Source organism: Tamandua tetradactyla, chromosome 25 (assembly GCF_023851605.1).
Source record: "Tamandua tetradactyla isolate mTamTet1 chromosome 25, mTamTet1.pri, whole genome shotgun sequence".
Classification (NCBI taxonomy): domain Eukaryota; kingdom Metazoa; phylum Chordata; class Mammalia; order Pilosa; family Myrmecophagidae; genus Tamandua; species Tamandua tetradactyla.
This window is the reverse complement of record NC_135351.1, coordinates 38,636,971-38,657,894: the sequence shown is the minus strand read 5'-3', so window position 1 is coordinate 38,657,894 and position 20,924 is coordinate 38,636,971. Positions and strand designations below refer to the sequence as shown.

Genomic DNA, 20,924 nt, shown 5'->3' with positions numbered 1-20,924 from the left:
AGCATTTTAGTAGGCTGGTTGTTAAACTGCCAATAGCTTGAAATTGGTCTTGGCGGGAATTTTTACACTATGGAAATTGATAACGTCTACAAATCAGAACCCCTCCCCCACCCCCAAGTAGTTTACCAGCTCAGTCCTGGGGGTCAAAGCCCCCTGACAGCTAGAAAATGCAGCTCAGAGCATCCCTCATCCCAAAGAACTCACTGAGACCCTCTGAAACTCCCAAAGACTTGGATAAAGGCCCCTGCTTGTTCTCTTTAGTTCCTTTTCTACATTATGTTAAAATTAACTGTGTGCACACCTGTCCTTACAATAAATGTTAAACTCTTTCAGGGAGATCCTGTCTTTTGTGCTTTTGAATCAACCTGCCTGGCAGATTTCCTAGCAGAGAATCAATAAATGTTTGAATCTCCCCTTAATTTGGCTCATTCTCATCCTTGGAAGTGTTTCACAAACAGGTGCAAAATAGCCTGGGGTGAACTGCTATAAATCTAAAAATGTATTTATTTCCATTAGTATCTTTTTGGGGGAGAGGTACTCCAAAACAACCCAGAGTGAATTTGGGTACTGGGTGCCACTGATGAATGAATTTTAAGTGTTTTTTACCCAGCTCTGTTTATCCATATCACTTGAGTAAGATTTGTTTGGTTTGCTGAAGTCATCCTTTTAAGATAGAGCTAAATAAAGTTAACCTTTGGGGAGGATCACTCAAGGTTGACTGGAAAAATTTCTTGTCTTAAACATCTACCAGGAAAAACTGGTATAAAATTTTTTCCACTGACCCAGAGCAAATAAAATCCCCTGAGGGTCCTAGCCTCTGTGGGCAGCCAGGTAGAGGGGCTGCCTCTCTGGTGTGGCTCACTCAGTGTACCTTACACCCAGGTCTGGGCGGGGCCACCAAAACCTGGAGTTTGGAGTCTCCTAACAGATGAAAAATAGCACACAGCTTTACTCTTCCTTCTCAGAGTAAGGCAGGAGATGAATAATGGAATTTTATTAACCCTTTAGTGCAGATTATATGTTTTTGTCAATTTATAAATTTTATGTTTGCTTTTTGTTGTGTAGGGATAAAGAAATTAAAAGGTCTAATTGTCTCCTTGCCTTAAAGAAGAAAGACGCAAACAATGAACTATATGGTTCCATTGTCTACCCTTTAAACCAACATTTGTCAAATGCCGGTTGTGTGAGATACATAAAGGACACGGAGATGGAGAGGCGAGATCCCTGTCCTCCAGACAGGTTATAGTTTAGGACAAAGGTGGCCCTGGATGTCTTCACCTGGGGCTCGTAGGAGTTCAGACCCGAATCAGAGTCCACACTTTAGGAAGATTCCCTCAGATTTGTGTGCACAATAAAGTTTGTGGGAAACTGGTCTGGTAGATAAAGGAAAATGAATAACTCGCTTGCAGGGGATGGCCCCAGAGAGGTTCCAGGCACAAAGGAGCACCTGGGTCCTACAAACTCTGTTATTGGAGCTGTAATTTCAATCTCAGAGTAAGTACTAGAAGGAATTCATCCGTGGTCTTATTGGACGAATTCCAAAGTCCATGCCCAGGTTGAGGGGACCTGCCCACCTGAACCCCCTCGGTGAGGACACTGTCTTGGTTAAGGCTGGGACAGAGTTAGCCTTCGTGGCTTATCCATGGGCCACTCACCCCGAGACCAGAGAGTGCTAGAGTCAGGCCTTGGGCTGACGCAGGACTTGCCGCCATGTTGGCTGGGAGTGGAAGACTCGAGCTGGAGGACGTCAGATCTGCTCGGAGTCCCTCCCAGACGTGCAGACACTGAAGGGGGGGCGGTCTAGGCTTGGGATGATCCACAGATACAAGAGTTTCATCTTTCCATTTGTAGAAAACAACATTGTTAATTCTGTACTCTGACTTTTAAAGCCAAGGTGTGCCGACAAGGCCATGATTCATTTCTTGTGAATATTGAAGCAGAGGAGATCTCTGGGCAGGTAACCAATGTGTTTTATCCTCCAGGACTTCTTTCTTGAGCACAACCAGTCAGCTTTACCTTATGTCGGAAGTTTGCTTTTGTAGCCCAGGGGGTAGTGTGGTTTGTTTGTTTGTTTTTTGGTTGTACCTATTCAAACTATTTACTTTTAGAGGTTGAGATAAGCTTTCATTATTAGTGTGTACAAATTACCTGGTAGACAAATTTCCATTTAAATCTACTCTTAAATGACTCGCAGGAGGCGGAAACTCTGTTCTGTTCTAGAAGGGGCTGATCCCTGGAGGGAGGAGGTGTGTGTGATTCATGTGGGAATCTGATAAGGCGCTGGGGTCACTGCCCCCTGCTGCTCGCTCTGGCTGGGAACACGGCACAGTGGGGGCAGCTCTCCTCACCATGGCATATATTTTTTGTCCTTCGGTCTCTGTTCTAGAACCTTCTGGTTGCATGCCCCTCTCTCAACCAAACACATCCACCCCCAACTCCACCAGCAGCCCCACCCTTCTGACACTCCACCCTTCCACCCCCAGGCCCTCCTGGGCAGGGTGCAGGCAGGCAGGGCACACACGGAAACCAAAAACTGCAGTGCGTCTGGGCCACGGAGACCAAAACCTGATGGCCCTGGAAAATACTTCCTCCTTTGGGCTGGCGTTTTACCCCCATGGCCAGCGGAGAACTGGTGACCCTGATTGGGCCAGGGGCTTGTCTGAGCCTATATCCTGCCATGTGAAGAAACATTTTAATTTTAGCTAAACTTCTTTTTAGGAATGTCAGTATTCATGGAAACATGAAATGTTGTGTCTTATGCCTGGTAAAGACCCTCCAAACTTATTATTTAGTCTATCCCACTACCTTACAGTGGAAACAAATCAATTTTCCCAAATTAATGGACACCAGGCTCAGGAATTCCCAAAGGAAATTGTACTGGAACTTTCCTTAATATATTCTGCCCCCCCCCGACCCCCTCCACCCCATGTAACTTTTCCTGAATGTCTACTTTAAATCACCGCTGGACTAATGCAGACTTATCTCTTGCCCCTTCACCAGTGGTGATGGACACGGTTCTCCGCCATCCTCTGTGCTAAGAATATTAGCATAAAAGGTGCAGGGGGCCACCAACCTGGGACAGGTAGAGCTGGGGGCCGTCTCCCAGGCTCTCCCCTGCAGCCACTCCCCCTGTGCTTCTGTCCAGGAAGGTAAAGGGTGCCTGCAGCCTAGTGGGCGACAAGGCTGGACCCGTCTTCTAGATATTTTGTTCCCTGCACTCTTGTGGATGCCCGCAAAGCGTATCATTTACGCCACGTTTTTGGTCTGACTCCCCATTGCCAGCAGCTCCGCGGGGACAAGGGATGGGAAGGTGTTGGCACGCACAATCACGGCAGAAGTTTCATTTCGACAGCCTGACAGCGAGGGGGGTGGTGTGTGGGAACTCAGTGCGCAGTGGGGGGTCCTGGTGAAATCTGTGCATCCCGCCTGGTGAAAGGGGTGGGAAGAGTGTTTACTGTTGAAGCTTTTCAGGAGGAAGGTGGTTAAATGATGATGTTTTGTGACTTGACAATCTAGCTGGAGTTTTTCGTTAGAATTGCTTAAACTTTAAAAGTCTAGATTTTCCACTGCAGGCTTATTGTGAAGATTATAAATAATATGCATGAAATGCACGGTTCAAAGAACCCTGACCCCGCGGCTGGGGGGGTTTCGATTGATATGACTCTTGGGATTCATAATCCAAATAATTAAAATATGGGCTTCATCACAGGTGATAAATAAATATAGTCTGAATGAATGAAATAGCTTCTCAAGCAGCGCACTTAGGGTCTTCCAAGGTAATTGGAGTACAAATCTTACATGGATAATTAAAAGCTAAATATTTCCTCCAAGGCTGACGAAAACCATTATATTCCATTTCAGCCATACAGCAACTCATTCATATGTAAAAGTAAGTTCTTTTACATTAATGAAGATGCTAATAATCAGGGCCCAATATAACAGAATCATGTGGTAGCTGCTAGGTGGGAAATTGGTTATTGCACAGACATGTCCATGGCCCTGGTGACAGGCTTTCCGGAAACCTAGCGTGGATGTAAGGTGACTCATAAGGCTTGTCACTGAACGGGCGAGTCATCACTCCTGCTTACTTGGCAGGGGCTGCCGTTGCAAAGTCCCACAAACAGAGTGGTTTGAAACAACCGAAGTTTATTGCTTCACAGTCCTGGAGGCCAGAAGTCTGAAATCGGGGCATCGGCAGTGCGGGGCTCCTCTGAACCCTGTAGGGAGAGCTTTTCCCTGCTTCTCCAGATTCTGGTGTCTACCGGCACCCCTCGCGTTGCTTGGCTTTCGGCTGTGGCCCTCAGCCTCCACCTCCAGCTTCCTCTGGGATTGCTGCTTCCCTTCCCATAGGGGACTCCAGGCATTGGGTTTAGGGCCTGCCCTAATCCAGCATGACTCATTTTAACTTGATCACATCTGCAAAGACCCTACAGCCTGTTAGAGTCCCATTCGCAGGCTCCGGGCTGAGTATTTGAATCTCTCTGTTTGGAGGATGCACCTCAACCCAGGACAGCAGTCATCAGTCCCCTTGTCCCTGCCATCAGCTCTTTCCCAGATGTGTGCAGGGACAGCAGGACCCAGAGGCAGACACACCTGCTACTAAGGACCCCGAGTCACCCGACCTGTTGTATCTGTGCGCACCCCGTGGGGGAGGGGGTGGGGACTGGCTGGGACCAGGGCTCAGCAGCGCTGTGGTCGGGAGAGAAGGGCGCAGGGGTGATCCCAGAGGTTAGATGTTTCTAAATCAAAAATCATTCTCTAGCTAACAGAGAAGAGAGAGTCGAGTTCATTCCTTGGGGTCCGTGAATCCAGAGAGTCCTAGCTGGATGTCAGCGTCCCGTGAACCTCTGAAGTGGCAAACAACATTTGGCATTTGGGGTGTTTATGTATTTTCTGGGGAGAATGTCTTTATTTTTTATTTTTTTACTTATTTTATATTTTGAGAGTCTCAAACAGGTCTTTGGTTCAAAAAGAATGCACATGAGACATTTAACTTTCATTTGGCCACTGGCATTTCTGTAGTGATGTCATTTTTGCCCCCCTAATAATGACCAAAATAGAGGGGTCATTCCAATTCAATCATTTGATAGCTGTCGTTTTATGCTCTCTAATAAAAGTTTATTTGACTTTCCTGCATTTTCCTATTCATGTGTGAGATCAGTGTTTAAGGGAAAATGAGATTGACCAGAGACTGCCTTGTGGCTGCTCAGCCCTACTCTGAATAAGCATTTGGGGAAAGGGGGTGGCCTCACACCTCTCTAAAGAAGCGCTGCGAGGCCGCTCACACCCCTGGACCTTGGGGGACCGCTGAGGGGTTCCTCCATGGCTCTGGATATTTTATGGCCTTGGTTGAAGGTTAACCTCGGAGTTCTGGGACTAGAACCTGCAGCTAATCTCTACCCCCCTAGCGCTCCCTGGAGGGTTCCCGGTGATGGGATGCGCATCCAAAGGCCAGAGAGGAGGGCCCTGGGGCGCTGCCCCTGGGGAGGCAGGGTGTCCCAGCCCACTGCCTGTGGCCGAAGGACGAGAGGCAGTGCTCAGACGCAGCCTTCACCTGAGCCGGAGGCGGGGCCTGAAGCAGCAGCCAGGGCAGGTTGCACACGCCTTGGAAGTGGATTCCCTTCGATTGTGACAATCCTAAACCCACCCAGGACGTGGACGCGCATCGCGCTATATACCCTCGATTAAAACTTCTCGTCCGAATCCCACCCGTGGAAATCGATCTGCTAATTTACAGGCAGTTCTTCCCGCCCCCAAGGGTCAGTCTTGGGCACGGCCTCCGGGTCCCCGGCCCGGCTGGGGCACCGGAGTTTGAACTGCCTCTGGGGCGGGCTGGGGAGGGCGGGGCGCGGCGTCTCCAATGAGGCGCTCGGAGGCCCGGGAGAGCCTATGGCCTTGCGGGACCCTGCTCCGCGAGCTGCAGCCAGCCACGCAGCCCGCCTTATTGTTTGTGGGGCCGGAGCGCTTCCCCGGCGGCGAGGAGGCCAAGCGGGCGCTTTACGACCCTGCGCGGTGCCGGCCAAGGGAGCTCAACGCTTTGATCTCTCCCCAGAGCCCTGAGTGGGCGCCCCCTCGGCGGGGTGCCGGGCGGGAAGCGGGGTCCCCCTGCGCAGGGGGAGGAGTTCTTTGCTTCTGCAGCCGCCGGCGGGCTTTCTGCCCTGCCGGGGAAGGATGCGGGCGGCCGCGGGGCTCTCGTTTGCGGGTGCTAGGTGCGCCCCGCCCGGCCCCAGAGCCGAGCCCTAACAAGTGGTGCCTGAGATCAGCAGCCTGCTGCATTTGTTCCGGTGCACTTTTACTTATTTTTACTTTTTTTTTTTTTTTTTTTTTTTGCCAATGGGTATCCCTAACCTAAGAGAACCAATGCCGCGGTGTGATGAGGGTTACAAAAACAAAAGCAAAAACACTTTTTTCCTCCATTCCGAATCTCTCATTTTCCCTTTTGAACTGGACGGAGTAGACGCAGTCTCTGCGTAAAGCCCTGCTGGCTTTCCACCTGATGGTCTGAGTAAGTGGGAAGGCGCCGACTTGCCATCAGAAGCAACTTAGGAAAGCCAGCTTTTGGTTTGGGGTGCTGTCCTTTGTCCGCGGTGCATTTTGGTGTGAAAGAAGATGAAAAAGGAAGGCTCTTCAGGCTCCTTCCGACTCAAGTCGCATTCCGGCTCTCTGGCGCGGGCTGTGAGCTGGATAAATTTCTCCTCCTTGTCCAGGCAGACAAAGAGGCTGTTTCGCAGCGATGGGGAGCTGTCGATCTGCGGGCAGCAGGTGGACGCTGACGACGAAAACTGGACGTACGGAATCCAGACCAGGAAAGGTGACCTGATTTTTCTAAACATTTACAAGTTTGTTGTGTAGAGTTCCTTGTGCCTATGACAGGTTTCACTTTGTAGTTTCTGCCCCCATCCGGAGTTTCTGTCTTTTTGTTTTCTATGGGAATTCAGTGTCATTCATTTATTCTATATCTAAAGTGAAAATACTCTTCCAGCTAGAGTCAGTTCGAGCGGGTGTCCTTGTGGGAAAGATAACACGACAATTATTTGTCCTCTGACCCTACCCCCTCTGTCAGATCCTCATGCTCATGGGACTTGGGAAAGGTTCAGTGGGCCCAGCGGAGAGAGAGAAGCTTCTGTTCCTACGAGGATGTTGGGCTCAGGACGTGGAGCTCCTTCCCGAGCAAGTGCACTGGGAAAGCAGCGAGGCCTGGATAGCCACCTGCATCCCTCTTTCCGGAAGGCTGGTGAATTAGCTGAGCCTGGAACTAAACAAGGTGCCGGGGCCTGACATGGAGGAAAATGAGTCCCGGAGGGACATGCCCTGGACATCTTGGTCAGAAGGCCTTGTGGATTGCGAGTCAGTTCCTTTGCAGACCAGCGCTGGCCTCTGCTCACAGGATTAGCACGTTTCCCCCTCCCGAAGGTGAAGCGAAACGCCAGCCCTGCTGAGAGAGAGCAAAATGTTTCAGTATTTCTTAGGACACCCCCATTTGATATTTGGAATTTCTGAATTCTTCCCCTAGCTATATTTCCTGCAGAATCATTAAGCTCTAAAATGGTTTCTCTGGTGGGTGGCGTGGCCAAGCCCAGGAGGGGAGTGCTTTTTAAGTGTTACAAAGGAACCTGGCCCCGGATTCCGCGTGACTCTTTCCCTGCTTATCGCATTCTTCTCGTGCCAAGAGAAACCTTGCTAAACTCTCTCAGGGACCCGTTCTCTCCTCTTTTCAAAAAACCCAAACTGCTGAAATGTGAAAAAATAGACAAAGTTAAATCAGGGTAATAATTAGATTCCATGGACTGAGAGTTAAACTCAGCCCTTCTTTATGGATAATGGGTGTTAAACCGTTTATTCTCGTCTGTTACACTACCCCATGAGAGGGGCCAGTTAAAGCTCTTTGAAAATGTCAGTTGTTTATTATGTCAAGAAGGTAGTTGGCACAGATCTGCCAATACTGAGCTTAAAAACACAGGTTCTTTTAGTTCAGATGCTGTTTGGATGCCAGGCGCAGAAAAAGCGTGTGTACTTCCTGGTTGGAGTTGTGTAGTTTAGTAAGTCCATAAAGTTGACCCTTCTAAATCAGGAATAAGCTGTGGTTTGGGGAAATGGTTAGGCTGTAATGTTAGGAGCAAAAACGTTTGAAGGGTGGGTACAGTAGTGCTGCGGTGGCAGAAGGATGTAATTTTGATTCCTTTGGCCTTTGCCCAAAGTTACAATTTGGGTTTGTTTTGCTTTAAACCAACAGATGTCAAGTTTTTGTTAAAGACTGTACACATGCGAGCATGCAATGTTAGGACTTCTATCCTAGGTGCCTCATGCAAGTTACCATTAAAAGGGAGAAGCTGTGAAGTTGTGCATATTGTTTTTGTTGGGAAATGAAGCAAATCCTGTACATTTGACTTGTGGAAAATAAAGAAGTCATTATAAAGAACAGAGGCCTCTTGTGAAGGGAAGGGAGGACTCATTTATGTAACAACACAAAGGATTGTGCCCTTTATTCCTTAACGTGATAGGGTACACAGAAGTCTCATAAGGATACATGGAGCACAATACAATGTGTACGTTTCTATGGCTGTTAGAAATAACTGGGTGTGAGTAATACCATCATTTTTGACATGGAGTGGAGAGAGGGATCCCGAAAAAGCTATCTCCAAGTCCAAATTCATTGGAATATATTCTTTCATGTGTGTTACTAAAGCAAATTGGCTCCCAACTTGGACCACCTTTGACATCTTATCACAGTGGCATGTTATAACAGTCTCCTTTTATTTCACACAGTTCTTTCCTTTGGAGAAATTTAGTGGCAACATTTGTTTACAGAAGGAAAATCTTTAAGAAAAAAAGTGTACAGGATTGGAGTTGTTTTGTATCAAATACACTGGAATTCTAGCAAGACTTATCAGTCCCTGCTGAGAATACCCAATGCCCATACTAGGATTTGGTTGTAAAGTGTAAAAAATCATTTGCAGCACATTGGCATGGTCTCATGGGATTGTATGGCACCCTCTGCCAGGACCAAATGTACCCTAATAGACTTTCTCCCCACCTCATCCCCCCCTTACCATAATATAAATACCACTTTCCAGCAGTGACAGCTACAGGAAGGGCAATTCTAGCTTAATCCGTCATCCCGCATCCTCTGCAGTACGGTGGGGACACCCTGCCTGCAGCCTCCTGGCTTTCTCCCACCCCGCTGGGCAGTGGGGTCCCTACTGTCAATGTGGATAAAACATTGTGTAAGTCACACATTCATGTTTTGCCACAGTTCTTTCAAGCTCTATGTTAAAAGTTCTCTTTCTAGTGCATTCCTAGGTTGGATGGCTTATCTGTAACATTAAGTGTTTACCCTTATGGATATCAGTACACAGACCTAGAGCTTTACAAGTTAACCCTTACTTACATACTTGACGCTAAAGTCAAGGTGACAGAGCTTGAGGCTTCTTTGGAGAAACTATTTCAAAGATTAAATGCTACTAATATACATGTTTCCAATTAGACTACTTTTCCTGAACCTAAAAAGTGACTGGAAATACACAATGATATGTACCCCCCCAAAAAAATCACAAGTAGGCACTTGTAAGTTTTCTTTTGTCACATTTTTTTTGCACATCAGCTCAAATTGTACTGATATTTGTACTCAGGAAGGAAACAGCGAATTGGATAACAGCAGTCGTCAATGCTTATATTCTAAGTGTGTGTCCCCCATGCAATGGCAGGTGAGGTTTTGACTTAATAAGCCATGAAAGTCAAGGGTGCGAATCAGTATCTTCTTTGATATTATATTCAACGAATCAGGAGCTGCTTTCTTAGGTGTTTGTGTCCTAAAAGGTGGAGTGCAGTGGTATGTGAGGCCATGGGTAGCTTTTGCTGTGGAGTGGTGAGAGCCTTTTGCAGAAGGAGTGTTTACCAGGTACCAAGTGAGAATACAAATGCTTGAGCTCATTCTCTCATGGAGTTCATACTTAAATGCCGTAGGTGAGATTTAAAAATAAAAAATGCAGGATAATCGTGAAAAGGTGTCGAATACATGGCTTAGATGCCTTAGAAGGTCTTAAAACCTTCCATGCTTTCCTTGGAAGCGTATTTAAATGAACACGTGCTTCTTTTCCAGCCCTGTGGAAGTGTTCTCGAGGGAAACGGCTGGTTGTGTTTCTTCTGTGCTTTCCCCAGTTTGCTTTATCCTTTTCTCACCACCCAAAAGCAATGGAATAATAGTGAGGTCTTCTCCCTTTGAGCAGAGTGGCTTTGTGGCACCGAGCTCGCCATTCCTCTGAGCTGGGGTGTGGTTGATGATGTGGGTATTGGCAGGTCCAAGGGGCAGGGGCTCCTTTTAAACAATGCTTGCATTCTCTTTCTGGACCCTGGAGTATGTGATACTAACAAGGTATCGCATTTGAACCATCTGAATTTCCTTTCCTCCCCTTCCCAGCTACTACAAAAATGGCCAAGGAATGGCCTCACAAGGAATCAAGGGCCATGACTAAGCCATGCGCTAGAAAATCAATGATCTAGTTGATAATCAAGAATCTAGTTATCTATCTGAGATAATCAAATATCTCAGGTGTGGGAATTGGCTGTATTTAAAGTCATTTCATCCTCCCCTCCCCCACTTCCTGTAAGTATTTGCAGAAAACAGGCTCCTTGTGCATAATTCGATTAGTAGTGACTCCAGATGCTGCAGTGAAGAAAAATGACACGGATGCAGAGTCAAGATCCTATTTCTATGTAAGTGGTGATGATTTATTTTTTTAATTATAGGATGTAATAGTTTCTTAATGGCATTAAGGATATCTAAAAGTTATTGGCAAATGTTGTCAAAGTAGCATCCAGAATATGAGAGTAAAATTAGATTAAGAGGTAAGATTTATTCTGTGTACACTGGGAAAATGGCTAAATGAAGTTTTTCTTGGTGTCTTAGTAAAAGGGAACAAAAAGCTGTTACATTCAATGGCTTACCTCCTACTGAGGTTGACATTCCGTGAATGAGGCAAGCAGTGAGTGCCGTTTAATATTTTATCTGGTTCATTGAGATTGCCCTTTTTAGACCTTTGGCTATTTTTTTCTTTGGAAACTGGAATCTCTGCTGCCTTATTAGTTTGTTTGTTGTTGTTGTTCTGCCTTTTTATTTTTTCAAAAGTGACTTTATTTGCCAATTAAATTGATGAACATCTGTTGAAATAGATGGTTATTAGATAAATAATACACAATCATCCTTTTATTTATCAATTTTAAAAAGTTTGTGAATTTGCTTTACCAGTTGGACATTTTGATAATGAGAGTTATCTCAGCATGAAGAAAGAAGTGATTCGTTGTCAGGGCTTGGTTTTGGAACCAAATGATGTATGCTTTTCACTTACATGTCTTCCCTGAGTTATGAAATTGTTCTTCTTTTAAAGCAATGTTAATTATTTTTATAAGTTTTAAAAAGACCTTGCCCATTGAGTAGGGTTAATTTTCCTGTTGCTGTTAGAATGTGTTATATTTTCATGTAATTTCAGTTTTAAAAAGCAAAGGCAATATTTTCTATACAATTAGATTTATTTTGGGGTTTTGGCAACAAACCTGTCTGACTGTTCCCAGGGTGATCTTCCTAAAATACAAATATAACTAGGTCCCTCTCCTGACTCCCCATTGGAGGAGTCAATGGAGGGCACAGGATGACATCCATGCCCCTTAGCCTGGAGGGAGCCCTCACTCATACCCCTAACTCCCTAAGCTCCAGAAATAGCAGCCCCATTCTTTGCTCTTTCACAGTTTTGAATTTCCAGTTCCCTCTCCCAGGATGATACAGTCTCTGCCTGACTGTTGAATTCCTAGTTAAACTTCCAAATCCCTTTCAAACTCCAGGAAGCTTCCATGAGCCTTTTCAGGCAAAACTGGTGATGCCTGTCTCCAAGTTAATTCTCTGCCTTCTACATACCTTTGTGATTGCACTTATCACCCCCTGTATTGTGCTTCTTTGTGTCCTCATCTGCTTCTTGAACCAGTCTGTGCACCCTTTCAGGACAGAGACCAACTCTTATTCATCTTTTTTATCTGCAAGACAAATGTCCAACAATTGGTTGCTGGGAGGGTGACCACTGTCCATGAGGGACTCAGGGGTGACCCTGTTTGCCCGTGGCGAACGTGCTGGAGAGAATCTTCCTGCGTTCGGTTTGAAGCCTGGTGGCTGGGAGGTAGCGCTGTGTGCCCACCTTATCCATGATGCTGGTGAATGGCATCTTAGGGTCCTGCCAACTCGGGGCCTTTTGGTGTGTAGCGGGAGAGGGCTCGGTTTGTGGGAACGTGATTTGGGTGGCTGTCTGCTGTTTCTCGTGGCTCCACTGAAATCTGCGGGTACAGAATTCTTTGCGGACTGGTGATGGCCACTGTGACTGTCAGGAGGATAAGCGTTAGGGCACAGAGGTGAGGTGCCGGGCTGAGCAGGCTAGCCCCATTGAGGGGAGACAATGGGTGCTACTGCAATCTCGTCTTAACCAGGTGTTCCAACTTAGCTCTTAAAGGTTGGCTCAGTCCCAAGACTAAAGAACATCCTAGGACATGAGGACTTACGAACAGGAGAAGGTTTTTCCCAATGGCGGCCATTTGGGAAATGCAAGTCAGCTGGGAGGTGCAAGGGGCAGCTTATAAGAATTTAGGACAAGGATGTTCTATGGGGTATAGACAGCAGGGTTTCAGCAGGGTTTCATCACACAGGGGGTTGGAGATTTGTTGTCAACATATCAGGGTAGAGGAGTTTTAATGCTTTGCAAGATAAGTGCTTTATGATGCCATCTGTACATTCTTTCCTCCCTGCAGAGGTCTGTTGACCTCTAACTTTTGTCTCGGTCACGTAGGTAAAAAGTAATTTACTCTTAATATGGAGGGGGAGCTGGGCCCTGGATCTGCACACCAGGTTCCCCCCCAGTTAGGCTGAAGCCAACAAACACAGTACGCCGAGGGATCCCTTGAAACATCAACCATTTGTCCCGCCACCTAACTTCACTGCTTGGTTTGCCCGTGGCTTTCCATCCCGGACAGTTTAATGACCGTGGTCTTTACGGTGTTCAGTTAGCTCCATGGGCTCTGCTGCCCTCACCCGTTCCCTCTCCTCCACAGGCCCGTAAGCCAACTCAGATCTTTCTAGACCAGGTCCAGAACCCCAGCTGTGCACTTCCCTCACCTCCCTCACCTCTTTCGTGCCTGTGCTCAAATGTCACCTCACTGGTGGTTTAAAATGGTGCCCGTTACCCTCACCCTGGCTTTCTACCCCCACTTCAGTTCCCTCCGGAGCACTCGCCACCATCCAATAAACTGTGAGCGGTCTCCTTGTTGGTATCGTCTGTCTCCTCCGAGGTAGCAAAGAGTTTTGTCCATTTATTGTGTCCTCAACCACATAGCAGCATCTGGCGCAGACGAGATGATGGATAAACTTTAGTTGAAAGAGTGAGTGGCTGAGTGAATGGAGGGCATGGGACAAGTCACAGGTTCCTTGGAACTGTTGTTTTACGTGTATGAAATGCACAGTTATCTCCACATCACACATTTCAGTTCCAGGTACAACTTATTTATTGAGACAGCGAGCGGCTGTGAAAGTGTTCTGTGGGCATTGTATCAGGCCGTAGGCTGTCTGGTTTCATTTAATGGTACTGGCTGAGGGGTGGCAATCTCTTTGCTACCAACAGTTGACTGAGAAAAAATGTTTTTGCCATAGGGTGGAATATATGATTCTGTAGAATTTTCAGTGTGGAGAAAGTGTGTTTTGGAGTACACATATAAAGCAGGCATCTCAAGTAGAAGCTATTACTTCCTTTATACAATCCCACGAGGAATTTACATTTCATTTTATATGTATATATATAGAAAACAAACAAACAAACAACAAAAAAACTATAGCTCAGATGCAGCTTCATTCAGTGTTTTAACATAATTACATTACAATTAGGTGGTATTGTGCTGTCCATTTTTGAGTTTTTGTATCTAGTCCTGTTGCACAGTCTGTATCCCTTCAACTCCAGTTACCCATTATCTTACCCTGTTTCTAACTCCTGCTGGTCTCTGTTACCAATGACATATTCCAAGTTTATTCTCTAATGTCGGTTCACATCAGTGGGACCATACAGACACAAACGGACATTTGCACACCAATGTTTATAGTAGCATTATTTACATTTGCAAAGAGATGGAAACAGCCAAAATGTCCATCAACAGACGAGTGGCTAAACAAACTGTGGTATATGCATACGATGGAATATTATGCAGCTTTAAGACAGAATAAACTTATGAAGCATGTAATAACATGGATGGACCTAGAGAACATTATGCTGAGTGAGACTAGCCAAAAACTAAAGGACAAATACGTTTCATTTTTTATGTTAAATTATGAAATGGTTAAAATACAAAAATGAAAGTTGCATCCAAACCAGTCAACCAACGCATGCATGTTACAATACCTAACATTTAATGGGAGCTTACCATGGCTAGATATTATTAATAATGTTTTATATGAATTAACTCGTTTAATAAACATTGTTTGCACATCATAAGAATGCAATTAAAAAAAGGTTGTTTTCATAAGCAAGAGAGGGCAAGATCATTCTGGAGAACTGGAAATGAGTCAGAGAAACCTAGATGTGGCGAGACAGGGGACCAGCTGCAGTCCTTAAGAAAGGGATATAGTGTTGAAAGCTCTGGAGACATCTTGGGGTTTTGGGCTCGGTAACTGTTGGCTTACGGGCAGATGAACTCTGCTTTGAGGTTGTTTGGGTGCATGCTTACTAGCTCTCCTGGGTTCGGAGCTCTTTGGAGTGTAGCCTGTGGCTTACCCAGCGTCTTACACTTTGCAGACAGTGAGCAACACCTTGTTGTGTGACTACCACCGGATCGGAGCGCTGCTGAAGGAAAATTGCTGGTGCTGGTGTGTGTGGAGACAGATCCCCGAGCACCTCGGGGCTGTCATCCCTGAGAAGAGGCGCAGTGCTGGCGGAGGTGATGATACAGACGCGTGAGGGAAAGCCACGCGTCTTGTAGATCGTCATATCAGGCCGTCTTTATTAGGCTGTTGCAGGTTAATAATTGCCTGTTCCTATAGTGATAGACAGCAGCTGTGTTTTTCAAAGTTATGGTTACACTTTTTCCTCGCTTTATGCTATGCAGCCGATCTTTACCTTATATTTCCAACCTTCCCATCTAAGAATGGGGTTTATAGTGATTGTTTATCATAATAAATGTGATGGGAACACTTCTGTATACTCACCAACCCCTGGCAGCCTGTTGGTTTGCACAGATGTGTGTGGGGTGAAGCTAGGGGGCACCCTGAGCTGCTGAGAGTGCCATCTTCTGACCCATCCTCTCTACGCCCAGCACGCGAGCACCTCTGTTCTTCTCCTTTGAGTTCAGCATCTCTGAGTCCCCTCTCATTTCATGGCTGATATTTGAAGACCAACTGCTCATCATAGACATTAAACCAGCAAGTATTTGTTTAGTTCTGACTGGAATATTTGCAGGGAATGCAGGAAGCATCTTGTTTTAGATATTTAAACATGTCTGATAAGTGGTGAACACGGACCTGTCCTGCAGCTGTCCAGTACCATCTCCCCAGTGAGTCTTGAGAGCCTCGTTTCCCAGCGGGAGCTTCGCCTACTGCCACCGACCACCCTTTGCTGGGCTCACTCCTGGCCCCGGTACCCGGAGTGGGTTCCCATGTTGTGAGAGCCGCTGTGGCTGAGTGTGATTGGTATAAAGCAAACCCTCGAGATCGCCGCAGTGAGGGACATGCCTTTCCCAGGTCCAGGGTGAAAGGGCGTGAGGTTTGAGGTGACCTGGGGTGAAGCGCTCTGCAGGGTGTCAGCTCATTAGGGTTGGCGGAATGGCAGGGGGCTCATACTCTCTGGCGTTGGGGGCAGGGATGGATAGAAGCTGATAGAGAAAGAGGGCAGTGGACCAGAGGGAAGAGGAGGGCAAATGATGTCAGGGGAGGAAAGGCCCTGAGTTTCTTCCCTCTTGTCTGCCTCCCCCTTGCTAACAGCTATGCCCCCCTCCCTAACTCAGAGAAGGCACAGCTGTCCACTGGGACTCGGGCAAGACTGAATATGCTGCTTGTTTTCTAGATAGAGAGCTTAGTAAAATTTCTGCATACGGTTCAAAAAGATGTGAAGCAAGGATGAAGGCTAATTGTCCGGTTTGAGTTAAGTGTATGTTTTTCTTTCTCTAAGGCAAACCCATTTATCTGTAAAACCCACAGGCAGTTTAGATGTCAATAAATTGCATCACTTGATATAAACTGTATCACAAATATATTTGTTCTCAGTCGAACTTAAAGTTTCAGTAAACTTTAAATGAGCGAGTGAAAACAAGTATATTTTATCGTAGTTCCACAAAGTTCCCTTGCCTCCGTCTCCCGACACTCTCCTCCACTCTGTAATTAGACACACCTTGGCTCAAGTAGATCCTGGTTGCTTCTGTGTCTGGATTACAGTTTGAGATAAACCAGAATTCCTGCCTGAGCTCAGGTGTGTGTGTGGCTGCAGCCCGGACGGTTGGGGGTTCTTTTTCAAAGCGTAACAGGAGATAATTGTCGCCAGGTTCCTGGTGGGTGACTGTGGCTGGACTGGACTTTCTGGGCGTGTCATTTTGCCTGTTTGTTATTTATTTACGTAATTTTTTCACCCATAGAAAGTACATAGAGTGCTTTGGCTTCCTGTTAAAAGAGCTTTGATTTCTACCTTAGTGTAATTGTATTGCCGAGTTTATCAACACACGGGACTCTTACTATTAAAATACCTGTTTTGTCAGTTTCTTTCTAGCTAACTTTCCAAGTCCAGTGCTTTCTTCTGAAATAGGAAACTCAGAAAGTTATTCTTTGAAGGGGGCCAGTTCCATTTGATTTATAGGCAAGATTTTTTTCTTTGTTATATTTTTATTGAGATATCTTTACATACTATAGTCTATCCAAAGTATACAGTCAGTGGCTCATAGTATCATCACATAGTTGTGTATTCATCACCATGATCATCTTTAGAACATTTGCATCTCCCCAGAAAAAGAAATAAAAAGAAAAAAGAAATAAATAAAAACCATATATCCCATGCCCCTAACCCCTTCCTTCATTGAACACTAACATGGCAGTCAAATATTTTTTTATTGCTTCTCCCCCCATTATTTATTTATTTATTTCACTCATCTGTCCATACTGTGGATAAAGGAAGTATCAACCACAAGGTTTTCACAATCACACAGTCACATTGTAAAAGCTATATAGTTACACACTCATCTTCAAGAATCAAGGCTATTGGAACACAGTTCAACAGTTTCAGGCACTTCCCTCTAGCCACTCCAATACGCCATAAACTAAGAAGGGATATCTAGATAATGCATAAGAATAACTGCAGGATAATCTCTCGACTCTGAAATCTCTCTGCTACTGAAACTTTATTTTGTCTCATTCCTCTCTCCCCCCTTTTGGTCAAGAAGGCTTTTTCAATCTCGTGATGCTGAGTCCCAGCGAATCCCGGGAGTTCTGTCCCACGTTGCCAGGGAGATTTACACCCCTGGGAGTCATGTTTTATGTAGGGGGGAGGGCAGTGAGTTCACCTGCTGAGTTGGCTTAGAAAGAAAGGCCACATCTGAACCACAAAAGAGGTTCTCTGGGGGCAATGCTTAGACATAATTATAAGTAGGCTTAGCTTATCCTTTGCAGGAATAAGTTTCAGAGGGACAACCCAAGATCCTGGGCTCAGCCTACTGAATTGGTTGTCCCCACTGTTTGTGAGAATATCAGGAATTCCCCAGATGGGGAGGCTGAATATTTCCTCCTTTCTCCCCAGTCCCCCCAGGGGACTTTGCACATATATTTTTGTTGTGTGCCCAAAATTACTCTGGGATATATCAGGGCTTCATACTAACCTGTGCAAACCAGCAAGATCTCATGCTTTATTCAAGATTCCATGTAATTATGGTGTTGAAGTAAACTGACCCCACACAAGTTAAATTAGATAATGCATTACCCAAAATATAAATTTTGCACCAAAATAAGCATCTCTTCCTTTGGTCTTACACAGAAGTTGAACTTTTAAAATATTGATCATGTCATCCTTTACCCTGAATTCTGATTTACCTTAGTTCTATCCGAATCAGCTTCATTCATATCTCTAGTTGAAGTCCGATCACTTTTTCAACTTTTTTTTTTAACAGTTGCTGTGTGAGGTTATGCTGACTTTCATAGCTTCAGAGCTCTAACTCTGAGTCTCAGCTATCACACAAATACCTGTAGTGTCAGGGAATGACCAGATTATATACAAATAGCTCAGTAGCTCAGAATTTAGAATTATCAGTTATAACTCCTAAATATATGTGACTGCTGTAAGAGCTTACAGTCTAGGATCCTTTACGATAGGCCCCAACCTGATAACCCATGCTCTCGACTTCAGTTCTCCGAGTTTGTATGCTATAGTTAATCCATTTGAGTGAGGCATGATAATATTTGTCTTTTTGTTTCTGACAGCTTATTGTCCCTAAGTTTCGTTCACCTAGTTGTATGCCTCACAACTTCATTCCTTCTCGCTGCTGCTCAGAGGTCCATTGTGTGTAAACACCACAGCTCCACCTTCCATTCCTTAGTCATTGTACCTTTAATGTAGGTAAGTTTTGATCCATCTTCTTCCATTTGGGTGTTCTTGCATGCTCTGGGTACCGTATGAGGCTGGAGAGCTGTGGCTCCCCCAATTCCAGCTTTCTTTTGGCTTGTAGACCATGGCTTGCCCCCCTACTCTGGGATCTGTGTCAGTCTCAGTCTGCTCTTATATCGCCACAGCCAGGGAGAGGCATGGAACCTGACATGAGAAATGCTGAAGGCTGTGATTCTACCTCCACCTAACCACGGTCTGAACAAAACCAATCAGCGAGTTTCCTTTTAACTTCCATGTAAACTGAGCTAGCTTTCTCTCTAATAAATGCTTTTATCCCCATGTGTGTTTTTTAGTGTGATTAAATTTATGCAACGTAAAATTTGCATTTTAACCTCTTTTAAGTGTACAGTAATTATATTCAGAATGTTGTGCAACCAGCAACATTCTCTATATCCAAAATTTTTCATCACTCAAACAGAAACTCTGTCTCCATCAAGCAATAACCTCGCATTTTCCCTTCCCATCACACCTGGTCACCTCTCTTCTACTTTCTCTCTCTATTATTTTCCTCTTTTAGACATTTTACAGAAGTGGAGTCCTATAATAGTTTTTTCTTTTTAAGTCATTGGAATGTTTTTTCTGTGTCCAGAGTAATAAATACACTTGAGTTTGAGTCCTAATACAGATATTGTGCACACAGAATGTATATATATATATGAAACTCCTTATCCTTCTCACCCTCACTACATCTGCATGTAATACTCCCTATTTTCTCTTGTATTTTATTAAATAATAATAAAAAATCAGTCCTCACCTACGCAATTGCTTTTTTGACCCCCAGTAAAGTCACAGCCTTCAATTGGCAAAATGGTGCTTTAAATAGACTGTTTCTTCCTGTCGGGTTTTATTAGGCCCAGTACGGGAGGGCCCCTTACCCCCTCCCAGCATCTAGGCGACATTACACGCTGTGGCAGAGCTTCCACCGATTGTCTCGTCGGCAATGTACACCAGCCTCGCTCACCACGAGTCTCTGCAGAGGCAGTGCCATGAGTGGTTCATCTCAGAAGGGTGCTTGACCCGAAATTTGCCCTGTCCCTGAGTACCTGAGGTTTCAGCCACCAGAGGATGTCTTTTTTCAGGGGTTCATCCCTTACCGCTTCCAGGGTCAGGGCTTGAGAGCTGGCTGGCAGGGCTCAGCCATCTCCAGGTGGACCTTGGATCCCACTGAAGGGCTTGTTGGAGCCCATAGATGTGTGCTGGCTGTGTGGCTGCACCTGCTGGCTGGATGACTGCACCTGCTGGATGGGATGGCTGCACCTGCTGGATGGGATGGCTGTGCTGCTGGATGGGAGGCGTGTGCCTGCTGATGGGAGGGCTGCACCTGCTGGATGGGATGGCTGCACCTGCTGGATGGGATGACTGTGCTGCTGGATGGGAGGGGTGTACCTGCTGGATGGGATGGCTGCGCCCGCTGGATGAAATGACTACACCTGATGGCTGGGATGGCTACACCTGCCTGCGTGGGCTGGCTACACCTGCATTCTTTGGATGGCTGCACCTGCTGGATAGGATGGCTGCACCTGCTGGATAGGAGGGCTGCACCTGCTGGTCCTCCAGAGGGGAAGCCCCTTGACAACAATGTCTACTCAGCTTCTGCCCTCTTCCTGTAGGTTTTTCCATCTTCATGCTTAGTGGCCTGTTGCCCATCCCTCATAGGGGAAAATTACTTGTTTAGTCCCTTTAGCTTTACTTTCCACTTGTTGCATTCTAGCTTGCATGTACCAGAGATCTCACATCCAGGCTGGAAGGAAAGCAGCATTTTCTTTCAAACAAAATTATTGTTGCAAAGAATTGTACAGTGATTAGGGATGTTTTCTCAATTGTGGTCATATGGATTATGTGTCAGATTGTATAAAGAGTAGAGGGATGCGCCTTTCATTTATTTATATTTCCATACATCAGAAGCTTGCCTTATTCATCCATCAGAATTCTAAAACAATTCAGTGATCTTTTTGTGAACTTCTCCCTCATGGATACTCTGCAGGTCACGTCTGTTTGCAGGTCATGGTTTCGCGGCTCTCACATGTCAGGACTCATTTCATCTTTAGGACAATTATGTGAGGTGGGCAGGACAAGGGGGTGTTATCCCCTGTACTGGGTTGAATTGTGTCCCCCTAATGGATGTGCTCAACTCCTATCCCCTGGTCTCATGGATAGGACCTTATTTAGAAACTGGGTCTTTGAAGATGTGATCAGTTAAGATGAGGCCAAACTGGGTTAGGGTGGGCTGTGATCCAACACGACTGGTGTTCTGGAGGAGAACAAGCACAG

The 20,924-nt window shown here is 45.8% G+C and overlaps 1 protein-coding gene across 1 annotated transcript in view; it reads left to right on the top strand.

Annotated features, from left to right (window-relative positions):
• Positions 1-5,941: 5,941 nt before the first annotated feature.
• The window catches only part of NHSL1 (NHS like 1), a 124,877-nt gene continuing 109,894 nt past the window's right edge, over positions 5,942-20,924 (top strand). The window contains exon 1 of the mRNA XM_077143286.1: positions 5,942-6,811. Within this exon, the coding sequence (XP_076999401.1) occupies positions 6,610-6,811 (202 nt within the window). The 5' untranslated portion in view covers positions 5,942-6,609. The remainder of the gene's footprint in view (positions 6,812-20,924) is intronic.